This window comes from Danio rerio, chromosome 3 (assembly GCF_052040795.2).
Source record: "Danio rerio strain M-AB ecotype USA chromosome 3, GRCz13ab, whole genome shotgun sequence".
Lineage (NCBI taxonomy): Eukaryota > Metazoa > Chordata > Actinopteri > Cypriniformes > Danionidae > Danio > Danio rerio.
Window position 1 is genome coordinate 15,599,553 of NC_141023.1, and position 13,063 is coordinate 15,612,615.

At 36.1% G+C, this 13,063-nt stretch overlaps 2 protein-coding genes and 1 long non-coding RNA gene across 5 annotated transcripts in view; 1 reads left to right on the top strand and 2 right to left on the bottom strand.

The window, feature by feature from the left end:
* Positions 1-4,298, bottom strand: part of cacnb1 (calcium voltage-gated channel auxiliary subunit beta 1) — a 74,085-nt gene extending 69,787 nt beyond the window's left edge. For 2 of the 3 annotated variants that reach the window (XM_087242487.1, XM_087242486.1), the window contains exon 1: positions 4,025-4,298. In XM_087242487.1, the coding sequence (XP_087098613.1) occupies positions 4,025-4,117 (93 nt within the window). In that variant the 5' untranslated portion in view covers positions 4,118-4,298. 3 annotated transcript variants of the gene reach the window in all.
* A 2,271-nt stretch (positions 4,299-6,569) lies between these two features.
* Positions 6,570-9,065, top strand: rpl19 (ribosomal protein L19). The gene is given in 6 exon segments (NM_213208.1): positions 6,570-6,598; positions 7,673-7,779; positions 8,012-8,134; positions 8,263-8,383; positions 8,637-8,747; positions 8,870-9,065. Coding segments are annotated over 6 exon segments (591 nt in total). The 5' UTR covers positions 6,570-6,593; the 3' UTR covers positions 8,994-9,065.
* Positions 9,066-10,417: 1,352 nt separating this feature from the next.
* Positions 10,418-11,255, bottom strand: LOC147845565 (uncharacterized). Its single transcript, XR_015480554.1, has 3 exons — positions 11,032-11,255; positions 10,867-10,961; positions 10,418-10,741 (listed from the first exon to the last, which is right to left on the bottom strand). It is a non-coding gene; the product is annotated as an uncharacterized LOC147845565 (long non-coding RNA).
* Between the last annotated feature and the right edge of the window lie 1,808 nt (positions 11,256-13,063).

Here is a 13,063-nt window from a genome sequence, read left to right on the forward strand (position 1 = left end):
TTTATTTTTTAAATATCTCCCAAATTATGTTTAACAGAGCAAGGAAATTTTCACAGCATGTCTGATAATATTTTTTTCTTCTGGAGAAAGTCTTATTTGTTTTATTTCGGCTAACATAAAAGCAATTTTACATTTTTTAAAATCCATTTTAAGGTCAATATTATTAGCCCCTTTAAGCTATATATTTTTTGATGGTCTACAGAACAAACCATCGCTATACAATAACTTACATAAATACCCCAAATAACCTAGTTAAGCCTTTAAATGTCACTTTAAGCTGCATAAAAGTGTCTTGAAAAATATCTAGTAAAATATTATTCACAGTCATAGTGACAAAGATAAAATAAATCAGTTATCAGAAACAAGTTATTAAAAATATTATGCTTAGAAATGTGTTGAAAAAAACTTATTTCTGTTAAACAGAAATTGGGGTAAAAAATAAATTAATAATTCAGGCCAGGGGGTTTAATACTTCTGACTTCAACTGTAGCTCATCCATCAACATGTCCTGTAGGATGCAATTAAGACCACAACTCTTATGATTCCACACTCAGAGCATTATCAAACTACACCTTTGCATGTTGTGAATACGCTTCCTCCAGTGGCAAAAATGACATATTTGCCGTTCAAACACAAATTGTGTAAAAAAAGAAAATCTCCCTTTTATGGGAGTCAATGATCAGACAGCATTTTTACACTCTAAATAAGTTTGAAACATGATATCATATTCTAGGACTCCTTTAAACCCTTTGTTCTTGAAAGACACACTTAAGGTCCTAACCTTCACAAAGACTCGGCAAAACTAGGGAATATGCCTCTTTTGTACTCAAACAGCTTGTTCACACACATTTGGTTCTCAACACACCGCCTCCTCACATCTATGTATAGACATGATTCAGACAGAGCAGCTCTCCACAGCACAGGTCACACACATTCACACTAACTGCATTATATAAAGAGCATTATATAAATACAGCCCTAACAATCAGAAACACTACTGAAACATCCATCCACAACGCCAAGCGCAGTAGTACGCTGTGCTGGACGGGATGATGATGAGTGGCTTTTATGGAGCAGGTGCACATTCATACATCAACCAATGAACCATCCTCTAAGTCTGAAACAAACCAGGAAAAAAGCAAAGAGAAGAGAAACTGAGGGGAAAAAACCCAGTTTGAAACCTCACACTGAAGTTAAACCTTCAGTAACACTTCAGTATGGGGACCAATTCTCACTATCAACTAGTGGGTGGCTTGTTACCTCCCTATTATAAGGACTTTGGCTGTTTTTTAGTACTTAAAAAAGTATATATTCTGCATAATTTTATTCTATATGCCCAGGGAGCAAATTACAGGGAGGTTTGGGGGGGAATGACCCCCCCCCACGAAGGATTTTAAAACAAGATCAATGTGGGGGTTGAATCTGAGAATAAGTTCACTCTGATCTGTATTTTAAATAATAATGTTAATAATTAAAATAATAGATATCCATTTGTCCACCCCTATAACGGTTCATACCATTATGAATGCAAAATTCGCGCCAATCAGTCTATGCGAGAAAAAAAGTCACTCAACGGTCTGAAACTGGCACATTTAAAGCTCCGATAGACACCGTAAAAGTTCACAAGACTGATTTCTCATAATATACGTGTTTGTTTCTACATAATGCCTAAAATTAAAGTCAAATTAGATGCATAGTTTGTATAGTTTGACCTAGAGTAAGCCGAAAATAGCTACTGGGGTCAAAATACACCAAACATCCCACAAAAAAATATAAATTAGATGTAATTTAAATAAATACATAAATTTGATTCACTGAAGCATGTATTACACCAACTAACATTACTGAAAAAGTTGCCCCCCCAATCGTCAATGTATAATTTGCACACTGTATATGCCTAATCCTATCCAATACATAAACCCAACTATTGCCTATTAATAAAGAGCAAATTAGGAGTTTAATACGCTAGTCTTGGTTGAAAGTTTGTTAATATCGAGAACTGTACTTTAAAATAGTGTGACCAAACTTTCTTGTCAAATCATAAATAAAAAAGTGACCAACTTAAAATATAGATAGCAAAAGTGAAGAGTAAATTGCTATTGAGAAGCTGTTTGAAGTGTACAATCTTGAGTTTGTATTGTCTGAGCTGTTGTTGTTCAAATGTTGAAATGGTCTGCTATTTAAAGTCAATCAAAAATAAACAAAGGAAAGAAAAATATAGTGAGTTGCAAAAGTGTGTGTGTGTGTGTGTGTGTGGGGGGGGGGGGGGGGGGGATATAGCCATTTTATCAAGTTTTACTATTTTTTTAATCCACTCACCTGATCCCCAGGTCTGTGGGAGCACTTTTAGCTTAGCTCACCTTAGAATAAATCATTGAAATGGATTACAACATTAGCTTCCTACTAAAACAAATCATAAAAGAGTTCTGATAATTTTAAAATCTGTAGAGTTCCTTTAAAGGGCTAGTACATCAAAATACTGTATATATAATATATATATATATATAGACAATTTACTCACTTTCCATTTATTCCAGCCCTACAAGAGATTCTTTTATCAGATGAACTGGGATTTTATATGCAAGTAAATAAAGGGCCTGCTTTTAACTTTGAATACATTTTAATATCAATTAAATAACATCCCATTGTCATTCGGCAGAAGATATTTATACACGTAGGCATGGAGTGATAAGATTTCAAGATTTACCGCGGTTTGAAAAAGTCAAGGTTTTAAAACTGCAAAAATCTTCTGTTATACAGTTTCTAGGGTATATGTAAAGGTTTCTAATGTATTTTTATATGTTCTGAAGAAATCTGTGTTTTTTTAACTAATGAAAACAGCAAAAGTCAATAATTTATCTGAATTATTTAGCCTGTTTTCCCAGGGATGGGCTGCAGCTGGAAGGGTATCCGCTGTTTAAAACATATGCTGGATAAGTTGGCGGTTCATTCCGCTGTGGCGACCCCAGATTAATAAAGGGACTAAGCCGAAACGAAAATGAATGAATGAATATTTAGCCTGTTTACTGTTCCGAAATATTATAAAAGTGAATTGTAATTTGAAAAATGTGAAATTTAATACTGTATGTTGTGTTCAATGGGGAATTTTTTTTAATTTTTATTTATTTATTTATTTTTAACTAAGACATTTTTAGTGCTGTAATCACAATTTCTTTAGAGCTGTAATTACAATAACTTGCTACCAAGAAATTTTTATTCAAGGTTATCATACCATCACAAAATTATACCGGCCCATGCCTAAACACAAGTATTTTGATCTGCATTGTTTTATTATTTTAATTAACTTTTTTTTTGCTGCAAATGAGTAAATCCTAGTAACAGTTTTTGTTTTGCTGCTTAAAACCCCTTTTATCTGATGGATGGATGGATGTGTACATGTGGGCGTGGTTTTGGGGTAAGTCCCCCAAATATAGAAGCATTGAGATGACATCACATTTTACAGCGTATGCTGACATCATCTTTTCATTACTCAGAGTGTCAGACACTTTTTATTAACTTATAATTCAAATGTTGAGATCCCGGATGTACTATCAGACTTACTTTTAACTGAACACTAATAGGTTAATCAACAGCGATGGTTCATAACTTATAAACAGAATAGACTGTCATAAAATTGCAACACTGTAGTAGGCCAGCTGTCAGGAGAGAGAGAGAGCGAACATGGACACGGTGATGGAATCATGTAAATCCCATTTAATACCAAAGATAATGCAGTTTTGAAACATTTAAAACAACTGTCCGTCATTCACACACAACTTTATGTCGCTTTCCTTGCAGAATACTTGTTTACAACACTGTTGTGGCAAACGCGTGAAGATGCCGTCTTGTTGCCAAGTAACCACAATACGAGCAACGGTTGATAACGACTAATCTTCCCCACAAACAAAACCTCTGATTTTTCACTGAGCCTTTCTAAAACAGCGACCAAGCGGGTTAAATTTCGTCTTCCACTGGTTGCATGCACTTTCGGTATAAGCTGTAAAAGTGCCTCTCTCTCTCTTACCTGAGCGTGAGAGCCGTGGTGGTCGAACATGTCCATTTGGATTTCCTGGGTTGAGGTGGAAGGCGTCCTGGACATATTACCCTCCTGTACCATTGATTTAAACTTTAACTTCGGTTTTACTGTTTCATTTGGAGCCTGATTTGAGTTCGTTATGCATTGTGAAATAATTCAACGTAAAATTAAACAGATGAAGGTGCTTTTCCTCCTCGCAGATGGCTTGTCACCGCGCTGTTGCGCCCCCAGCCCTGCTGAAACCCTCTCCCTTAGCAAATACAACGAGCTCAGTCTCCAGCTGTTCAGCGGAGGGATCAAGCCCCGCCCTCCACATCTCATCAACCAATGAGTTGCTAATGGGGCGGGAGTTTTGTTGTGTTTCTCGGACTGATTGGTTGATCGATCAATATTACTATGAGATGGACGGTGGCAGCTCTACTCCCCATTCCATATAAAAGCGAAATGACCACACCCTTTGATTCTGCTTTATTACAGAAAACAACAATATGCCTTTGTGCCGTTTCGTAGGAAGAGTTCTTATTTTCATATGAAGAGTTCATCTACAAAACAGATTATTCAGCGTTTTTTTTTTTAAATAATGTACATAAATTACTTCAATACACGATAAACAAAACACGATTTATGAAAATTAACTAATTGTGTAGTTATTTGTTTTTGCAAATGATCTCTTCATATATTTACTGCATTATTTTGTTAATGTAGAAAAATATGACATATAAGAAATCAGAAATAGGTTTTACACGATAAGTAACTGAAAAAGCAGTCCTGTTCTCTTAAATGTCTCACATAATGTGCCATATTAGTTTCCAACTATGTCCTTTTATTCAACCTTCAGAAAAAAAAATCGAAGACGAGCCTGGAAATAATCAAATTACCAATAATAATTGAAACAATAATCAAATAATCACTAATGCTGACGTTAGACCAGTGTATTTTTTATTTTACTGTTACTATTAAATTATTGTTGTTGGGTTTTTATATAAACACCGTATTTAGAATACATTTGTATGAATTTAAGGAGAGCATTTACATGTATTTACATCTATTAAGTTACATTATTATATTTCCCCTCTGTTTGTTTCAATGCTTACTGTGTTTGTTCATTTAAACGCTTAGTTAATTAATAATCTTAGCTGTTAAATTATTACATTTAATCAAATTAATATTTTATTTGACATATTTTTATTTTATTTAAATTATGAATTTAAAAATGATTGATTCATTATTATTATTACACTTAAATCAAGCCTTATTTTATTTTCATTACTGTTCTCTTAACGTTTAATGTCTCTCAGAAATTTCAGACCACCTATCTCTCCCTTGTGGCCCCTTGGGCGTCCATAGACACCAGTTTAAGGTGTATTTATTTAATTTTTTTTTCTTTAACATTATTGTTGTTGTGTTATGTAATTATATCATATTTAGATGATTTTTAATTTTAATTAATTTTTAAGGTATTTAATGAGAGCATTTACATGTATTTACTTTCTATTAATTTTTTGTATATTTCCCTCTCTGTGTTACAGTGCTGTGTTTATTCATTTATTTACTTAATTAATAATTTAGCTGTTAATTAATTTGAGCAATTGTATTAATTTTAAACGAATTAATATTTCATTAAAATTATTTTTATTAATTTATTTGTTGATTAATTTAAAGTGGTGTATTTTTTTATTATTGTTACATTATTGTTGTGTTATGTAATCATTTCATATTTAGAATACATTTTGGTGTATTTTATTTTATTAATTTACACATTTGCTTAATCATTTTAGCTGATAAATTGTTGCATGTAATCAAATTCATATTTTATTTGATGTATTTTTATCAATTTATTTGTTGATGAATTTAAAATGATTCGTTCATTATTATTGTTATACTTAAATCATACCTTATTTTATTTTCATTATTTTTCTATACATTTTTAATGTCTCCTAGCATTTCAGACCATCTATCTCTCTCTTGTGGCTCCTTATGGGTCCGTGGACACCAGTACTATTATAGTAAAGTAAAATAAGTAAACAAATATTTACAAAAGACTTTTCCCAGACAAGAAGTCACAAAGTGCTTTACAGTAAAAGAAAACCTATATATTAAACAGGCTCGTACTAAAGCACCAAAACTATATTTTGAATTCATTACTAGTTTGTCTATTATTTCACTTTCATAGTAATGCCTAATTCGCAAGTTCTCATCTTTCAACAGGTAAAGCATTGCCGCCGTGTGGCCGTTTACAGCAATCCACAGCTTGCCTACAAAAACCGCCGCCTACATTTCCCAGCAGTATGACTAGTGGAACGTACCATTATTTTTTTGTCGAAACAGATATAGCTTATCTTTAAATATTAATATTAATGCTCGTATGTAATAAACAATATAACAGAACTCTTTAAAGTGCTAAACATATAATAAACACGTGCAAGTATTACATATAAAGTCGTTATTATATTCATATTGTCTGTGTGATAGTCCCCCCACCCCTTATGAATACGGCGGCACAGTCCTGAAATCTTCCTCATTGACAGCGGCTGCTGCTTTCCGCTGACCACCAGCCATGAGGTGCGTTCCTTTACGCGAGTTAAAATCTATTTATCTTATTAATTTAACTCGAGGAGTCGTTTTAAACATAATATCTAAGTATTTATGTAGTCGACACTCCTTGCGCTGTTAAAAACAAAGGCGATTCAACGCTTGAAGAGCGTTTGTAATGTAGCGCTGCTGCATGAGTATCGTCGCCATGTTGTGGCAAAAGCAAACGTGTCGTTTCAACGATAAAACTGTATTACGATGTGTTGAATAAAAAAATGTTATGGTAATCCGTTCGAAGTTTACCATTGTATCGTACTAATGTTTTATTTCTGATTATCTAATACGACAAACAAAGGTTGCGTGGAGTGTTCGGCCTAAACAGCCCGGCCAACAAAACGTGCTCAACATGTCTAGACATGCCCCTTAACCAGAATAGATTCATTTCGACGTTTTGCGTATTTTTAAAGCAAGTCAAGCTAGTAATTAGCAACTATATAGGGTCATTTTTGTATATTTTGCTTGGTTTGAGCAAAATGGCAGGCCTATTTTATATTGTAGATGAGTTATTCTGCGCGTGCGCACAATTTATGAAACACGTTATCAGGTTTATAGAGAATGTAGCGACGCCTCATCTAGCGCAAAAAATATAGTTTTAAAGTAATTAAATAAATATACAAATAGGTTAACTTGGCTTATAAAGCTGTACATTAAATCATTTGTTTATATTAAATCAAGAAACACTTCAGATAATGATAGTGTTTAGTGTTCTGAGAATTAAAGCTAATAAATTAAGCTTAACATGTCAGTGGGGTATAAAGTTCTAGTTGGATGTGGATCTATTGGCAAATGTTTAATCTTGTTAATTTACTTTTTAATCAACTGCACAGGAAATGAAAATCAGAAATTTACAGTTGGATTTTAAGTATGGGAGTGTTGCTAATAATTCAATCTAAATTTGAAGAGTGCTGTTTTTGTACTATAATGTAATTTTGCCTGACCTGGTCTTGATGTAGCCTTTATAGAAACGGCACCCGCTGTGTGTGTTGTACAGAAAATATATTGATCTAAAATTGTCTTTTTTTTTTTTCTTTTTTTTTGTTACAGTATGCTCAGACTTCAGAAGAGGCTGGCCTCCAGCGTCTTGCGCTGTGGCAAGAAGAAAGTGTGGCTGGACCCAAACGAAACCAACGAAATTGCCAATGCAAACTCCCGTATGCAATTTCAATTCAGTTCATTATTTCTACAGCGCTTTTACAATGTAGATTGTGTCAAAGAAGCTTCACATAGAAGATTATAGTAAATTGAAACTGTCAATCCAGTTTTCAGAGATGAAGTTCAGTTTGGTTCAGTGTGGTTTAATTTTCACTGCTGAAAGTCCTCATTGTGTTATTTTTTATTTTTTGCCATAAAGTAACAATTTTATGTCTGTTCTTTGTTATTTAGGCCAACAAATTCGTAAGTTGGTGAAGGATGGTTTGATCATCAAGAAGCCCGTCACGGTTCACTCCCGTGCTCGATGCCGCAAGAATACTCTTGCACGAAGGAAGGGTCGTCACATGGGCGTTGGTATGAATCAATTTACTGGATAATTATACTCTGTGCATTTCATTTGTTTCAGTTTATGCATCTAAATATGAGGATATTGATCAACTTTGTCAGACTACATTGTGACGTTTTCTTTGTGTTTTTGACAGGTAAGAGAAAGGGTACCGCAAACGCACGTATGCCCGAGAAGTTGTGCTGGATGAGACGCATGCGTATCCTGCGTCGACTTCTGAGACGTTACAGAGAGGCCAAGAAGATCGACAGGCACATGTGAGCCCATGTTTAATGCTCATTTTAATTCCACAGATTGTAACCCAGATGTTTGTACTTCATAAAATATTGTGCAATAAGTTGCTGGTGTTTTAGTCTAACTACATTTTTGTGATCTCTCTCTCTCTCTCTCTCTCTTTTTATTTTTTTTTAAATTTATTATTATTATTTTTTATTTCATAAATGTAGCATACACAAGGATAGGCACCTAATGCAGGGATCCACAAATAAAAATGTCTGTTTTTTTCCCCAGGTACCACAGCCTGTATCTGAGGGCAAAGGGTAACGTGTTCAAGAACAAGCGCATCCTGATGGAGCACATACACAAGCTCAAAGCAGACAAGGCCCGCAAGAAGCTCTTGGCGTAAGTGTCCAAACAGTGTGCTCTGCAACATTATACTACTCTGCTATCTGTCATGTTTAGGGAAACATGATAAAACAAGGTCTTACTGTGCAGTGCTAATCGGTGCATGTTTCTCTCTGCAGTGATCAGGCTGAAGCTCGTCGTACAAAGACCCGTGAGGCCCGTAAGCGTCGCGAGGAGAGACAGCAGGCTAAGAAAGAGGAGATCATTAAAACTCTTTCCAAAGAGGATGAGACCAAGAAATAAGTTTGTCTTTCTGCTGTCCCCTATGTGTTGTTTAATTCACTTAAGTGATGAAAATAAACACTGTTTGTTACAGCTCTTATCTCCAGAGTGTGTTTATATGAATCTTTATGGCATTTTAAAAGCTCAGTTTTTTTTTTCTCCCCCCCAACACAGCATAAAATTTAGAAATGAAACGTGTTGTGTAATATTGGCTATGTTAGTGTATTAGTTAAGATGCAGCTTCCACTTGTGCACAGATGAAAAAAATAATGTTAATGAACTACAAACTACACTTGGTGAGAGCCAGAGACCAGGGTTGTAAAAAACTGGGTCCTGGGGGGCTGGCGTCCTGCATAATTTAGTTCCAACCCCACTTAAACACACCTGAACCAGCTAATCAAGCTCTTTCTATGTATACTCAGAACTTCTAGGATGTTGGAGCTAAACTGCAGAACACCAGCTTTCCAAGTAGAGCATCTTTTGAAAGGCTGTGTACCTGCTTCATTATACTTCATTCTTAAGAACTTTCAGGTTACAGATTGTTATAATACCATATAAAGACCACAGTTCTCAACCCAGTAAGCATGTTTTTGTTTTTAAAAAATTTCTAACAGACATCTAAACGTAGTCGTCTTGGCTAAAACATGGCTAAATTTGAGCTGTCAGTAAAAATCGAATAGATGTCTAATTTTGGCCTATTCTTAGATAAGTCATTAAATAAACTGAAATGAATGACTACACATTTAAAGTCTGTCTATATGACAACTAGTTTCGTTTTAGACCATTCTGACAGCCCAAGTTAAGCCTTGTTTAAGCCGAGCTGTCTCTGTTTAGATGTCTGTTGAACCTGTTACCAACTGTTTGCTGGGATGCCACTGCTGTTCCAGAGTAAGCAGCATTTCGTTGCGAGTGTGAAAATAACGGCATTAATTTTTTAAGAGAAGGTAAGTCTTTTAATAATATCAAAAGTGTGTGGCTTAAGAGTCAGAATTCAAGCATGTGTCAAGGAAGGGATTGAAGATTTTGGATGAGTTTAAAATTGGAGGTCTACATTTATTTTGAGGTCGGTGCCTTGAGAGCTCTTTTTAATTAAGCTTCATATAATCTAAAGCACGAAAGAAAACATTGATATTATTGAGATGCCATTATTGGTGTTAATGTGGCACTTAGTGAAAAATTCCAAGATTAACTGACACCCTGTTTAACTAGTACCCTAAAAGTGCTTTTCACTGACTGATGGAGAGACAAAGTGACTGACAGCAGGTTGTCCAGTTTGAGGACACAAGAAAATGAAAATAGATCACACTTATTAATCCAAGTGAATATGATTAAATCTGCTACTGCTCATTGTTTTGTTCACCTTTGTCTTACTAAGCAATGTTTGATGTAGCTAATTGAAATGTTAAAACTGGATATGTATAAATAAATGATCTTGACGGCTTTTAATGTTTGTCTCCATCTTGTGGATGCTTTTTTATTGTTACACACACGGGCATTGTGCTTCCTTCATGAAAATGTGTACAAATGGTTTGAATGCTTAGAAATACAACAGGAAAGTGCCTGCTGCATATGAATAGAAAAGAGGGCCTCATACAGGTGCTTTGTCAAGTCCAACACAAGCTAATCTCCACTGAAGTCCCAGAGAGTAACACTGCATTCATTCTCATAAGAAATCAGTGGCCATATCAAACAATTCTTCATTTCCACTTCCCATGGGCAGTGAGGGGACTCTAGGTATTCTCTGAACCAGATGTTTTGGGGTGAGATCACTAGTAATAAAGCGAAAAATATATAGGGGAAATGGGCGCAGTCTCAGCCGTTCCAATCACTTGCATACAACAGTTATAGCAGACACTGAAACTTCATTTCTCACTGAATGAATGGTTGATCTTACCTCCTAGGAGCAATCCATTGGTTGATTCAATGTATTTGTGTACAACAGTGAGCAAAACCAGCCATGTCTCATGTTGTACAGCTGTTACTTTCATCCTGTGATTTTTAATAATACAACAGTTTGAAAAAGTGTAAACTTCTAAGGCAAAAAACAAAAAAATAATACCTTTTTGCGCTGATCTCAGTCTCCACGAGTAGATCTTGTAATCTCCCCGTTTAGTGCTTCTCAATCTTACAGTTCAGTTTGCTGGAGAACTATCTTATGCACACTGTTTTTAAAGGAAGAACTTTAGAGACCAGTTAATATGTAACTGCATTTTCAGGTGTATACCACAACAAATCAATGATATTGTAAATTAGAAATGCATTCGAGATGCACCAAGGGTCACCAATCTCGGTCCGGTGTCCAGCAGATTTGAACTCCAACACTAATCAAACACACCTGAACAAGCTAATCAAGGTCTTACTAGGTATACTTGAAACAATCAGGCAGGTGTGTTGAGGCAAGTTGGAGCTAAACCCTGCAGGGACACCGGCCCTCCAGGACCGAGATTGGTGACCCATGGGGCAAACCCTCAAAATTAAATGAAGCTTTAAATCTAGGGTCACCAAACTTGTTCCTGGAGGGCCAGTGTCCTGCAGATTTTAGCTCAAACACACCTGAACAAGCTAATCAAGGTCTTACTAGGTATGGTTGAAACACCCAGGCAGGTGTGTTGAGGCAAGTTAGAGCTAAACCCTGCAGGGACACCGACCCTCCTGAATGGAGATTGGTGACCCCTGCTTTAAATGAACAATCCAGCTAAACCAGTGGTGGGCAAACTCGGTCCTGGAGGGCCGGTGTTCTGCATAGTTTAGCTCCATCTCTAATCAAACACACCTGAACATGCCAATCAGTGTCTTCAAGATCACTAGAAATCTATTAGCAGGTGTGTTTGATTAGAGTTAGAGCTAAACTGTGCAGGACACCGGCCCTCCAGGACCGAGTTTGCCCACCCCTGAGCTAAACCGTCTCAAGATATATCGAAGATATTCAGAAATGTGACAGACCCAGAAATGATTCATAAGATCGGAGAGTATATCGAAGTCAATCAATTGATTCTTGATTTTCACCTAATGTGTACCAGTACTACTTACATACAAATATCTGAAAATTAAGCAATTTCTCCAAAATTTGACAAGATATTTTCCAGCCTAAATTCACAGGTTGATAAGCCTTATCACCCTGCAGCCTAAGACTGGTTACTCACTGAAGGTAAGCAGGGCTGAGCCTGATCAGTACCTGGATGGAAAATCACATTGGAAAACAAGGTTTTATCGGAAGTGTTAGAGAGGCCAACAGGGGGCTCTCAACCTGTGGTCTGTGTGAGTCCTAATGCTCCAGTATAGTAAAGGGGACACAATACTGTCCGTGGGTGCCGTCTTTCGGATGAGACGTTAAACCGAGGTCCTGACTCTGTGGTCAATAAAAATCCCATGACACTTTTTGTAAAGAGTAGGGGTGTAGCCCCGGTGTCCTGGCCAAATTTCCTCCACCAGCCCTTACTCATCATGGCCCTTACCCAATCATCCCCATCCACCAAATTGGCTCCATCATGGTGTCTTCACTCCACCAATAGCTGGTGTGTGGTAAGCCGTTGTCCTGAGGCTGCCATCGCATCAACCAAGTGGATGCTGCACATTGGTGGTGGTATGGAGAGACCCCCCCTCCCCCTAACTGTGATTGTAAAGCCATACACATATGGCCATACACTATATATACACATTATGTTTCAGTTTTATTTCAAAGGTGTAAAATCTTTGTTGAAAAATCTGATTTTCAATAAAACAATTATGTCAAAATTGATCAAACATGATGTACTTGTTAAATTAGTTGTCATCAGACCTTCTGCATCGCATTGTGTTCACCAACACACACCTAAAGACTTTCAACCAGAGTCCTGAATGTGAACACAGGAAATCTCACAAAATCCCTCAAGAATTGAGAACAAACATTAGTGCTGTTGCCACAAATCGTGCAGCCGATGTTCTTTTGATTGACATTTGTGGGCATGTAAATTAAAAAAAGAAGTAAACTGCTATATGTGTAACATGCTAAGATATTTTTTCTTGGATCTTTTGGTCCACTTTTCACCTAAACTAAGCATCTTTTCCCTGTTGTTGTCAATGGAAGTGCTGGATTAAAAAATGTTTGGCAG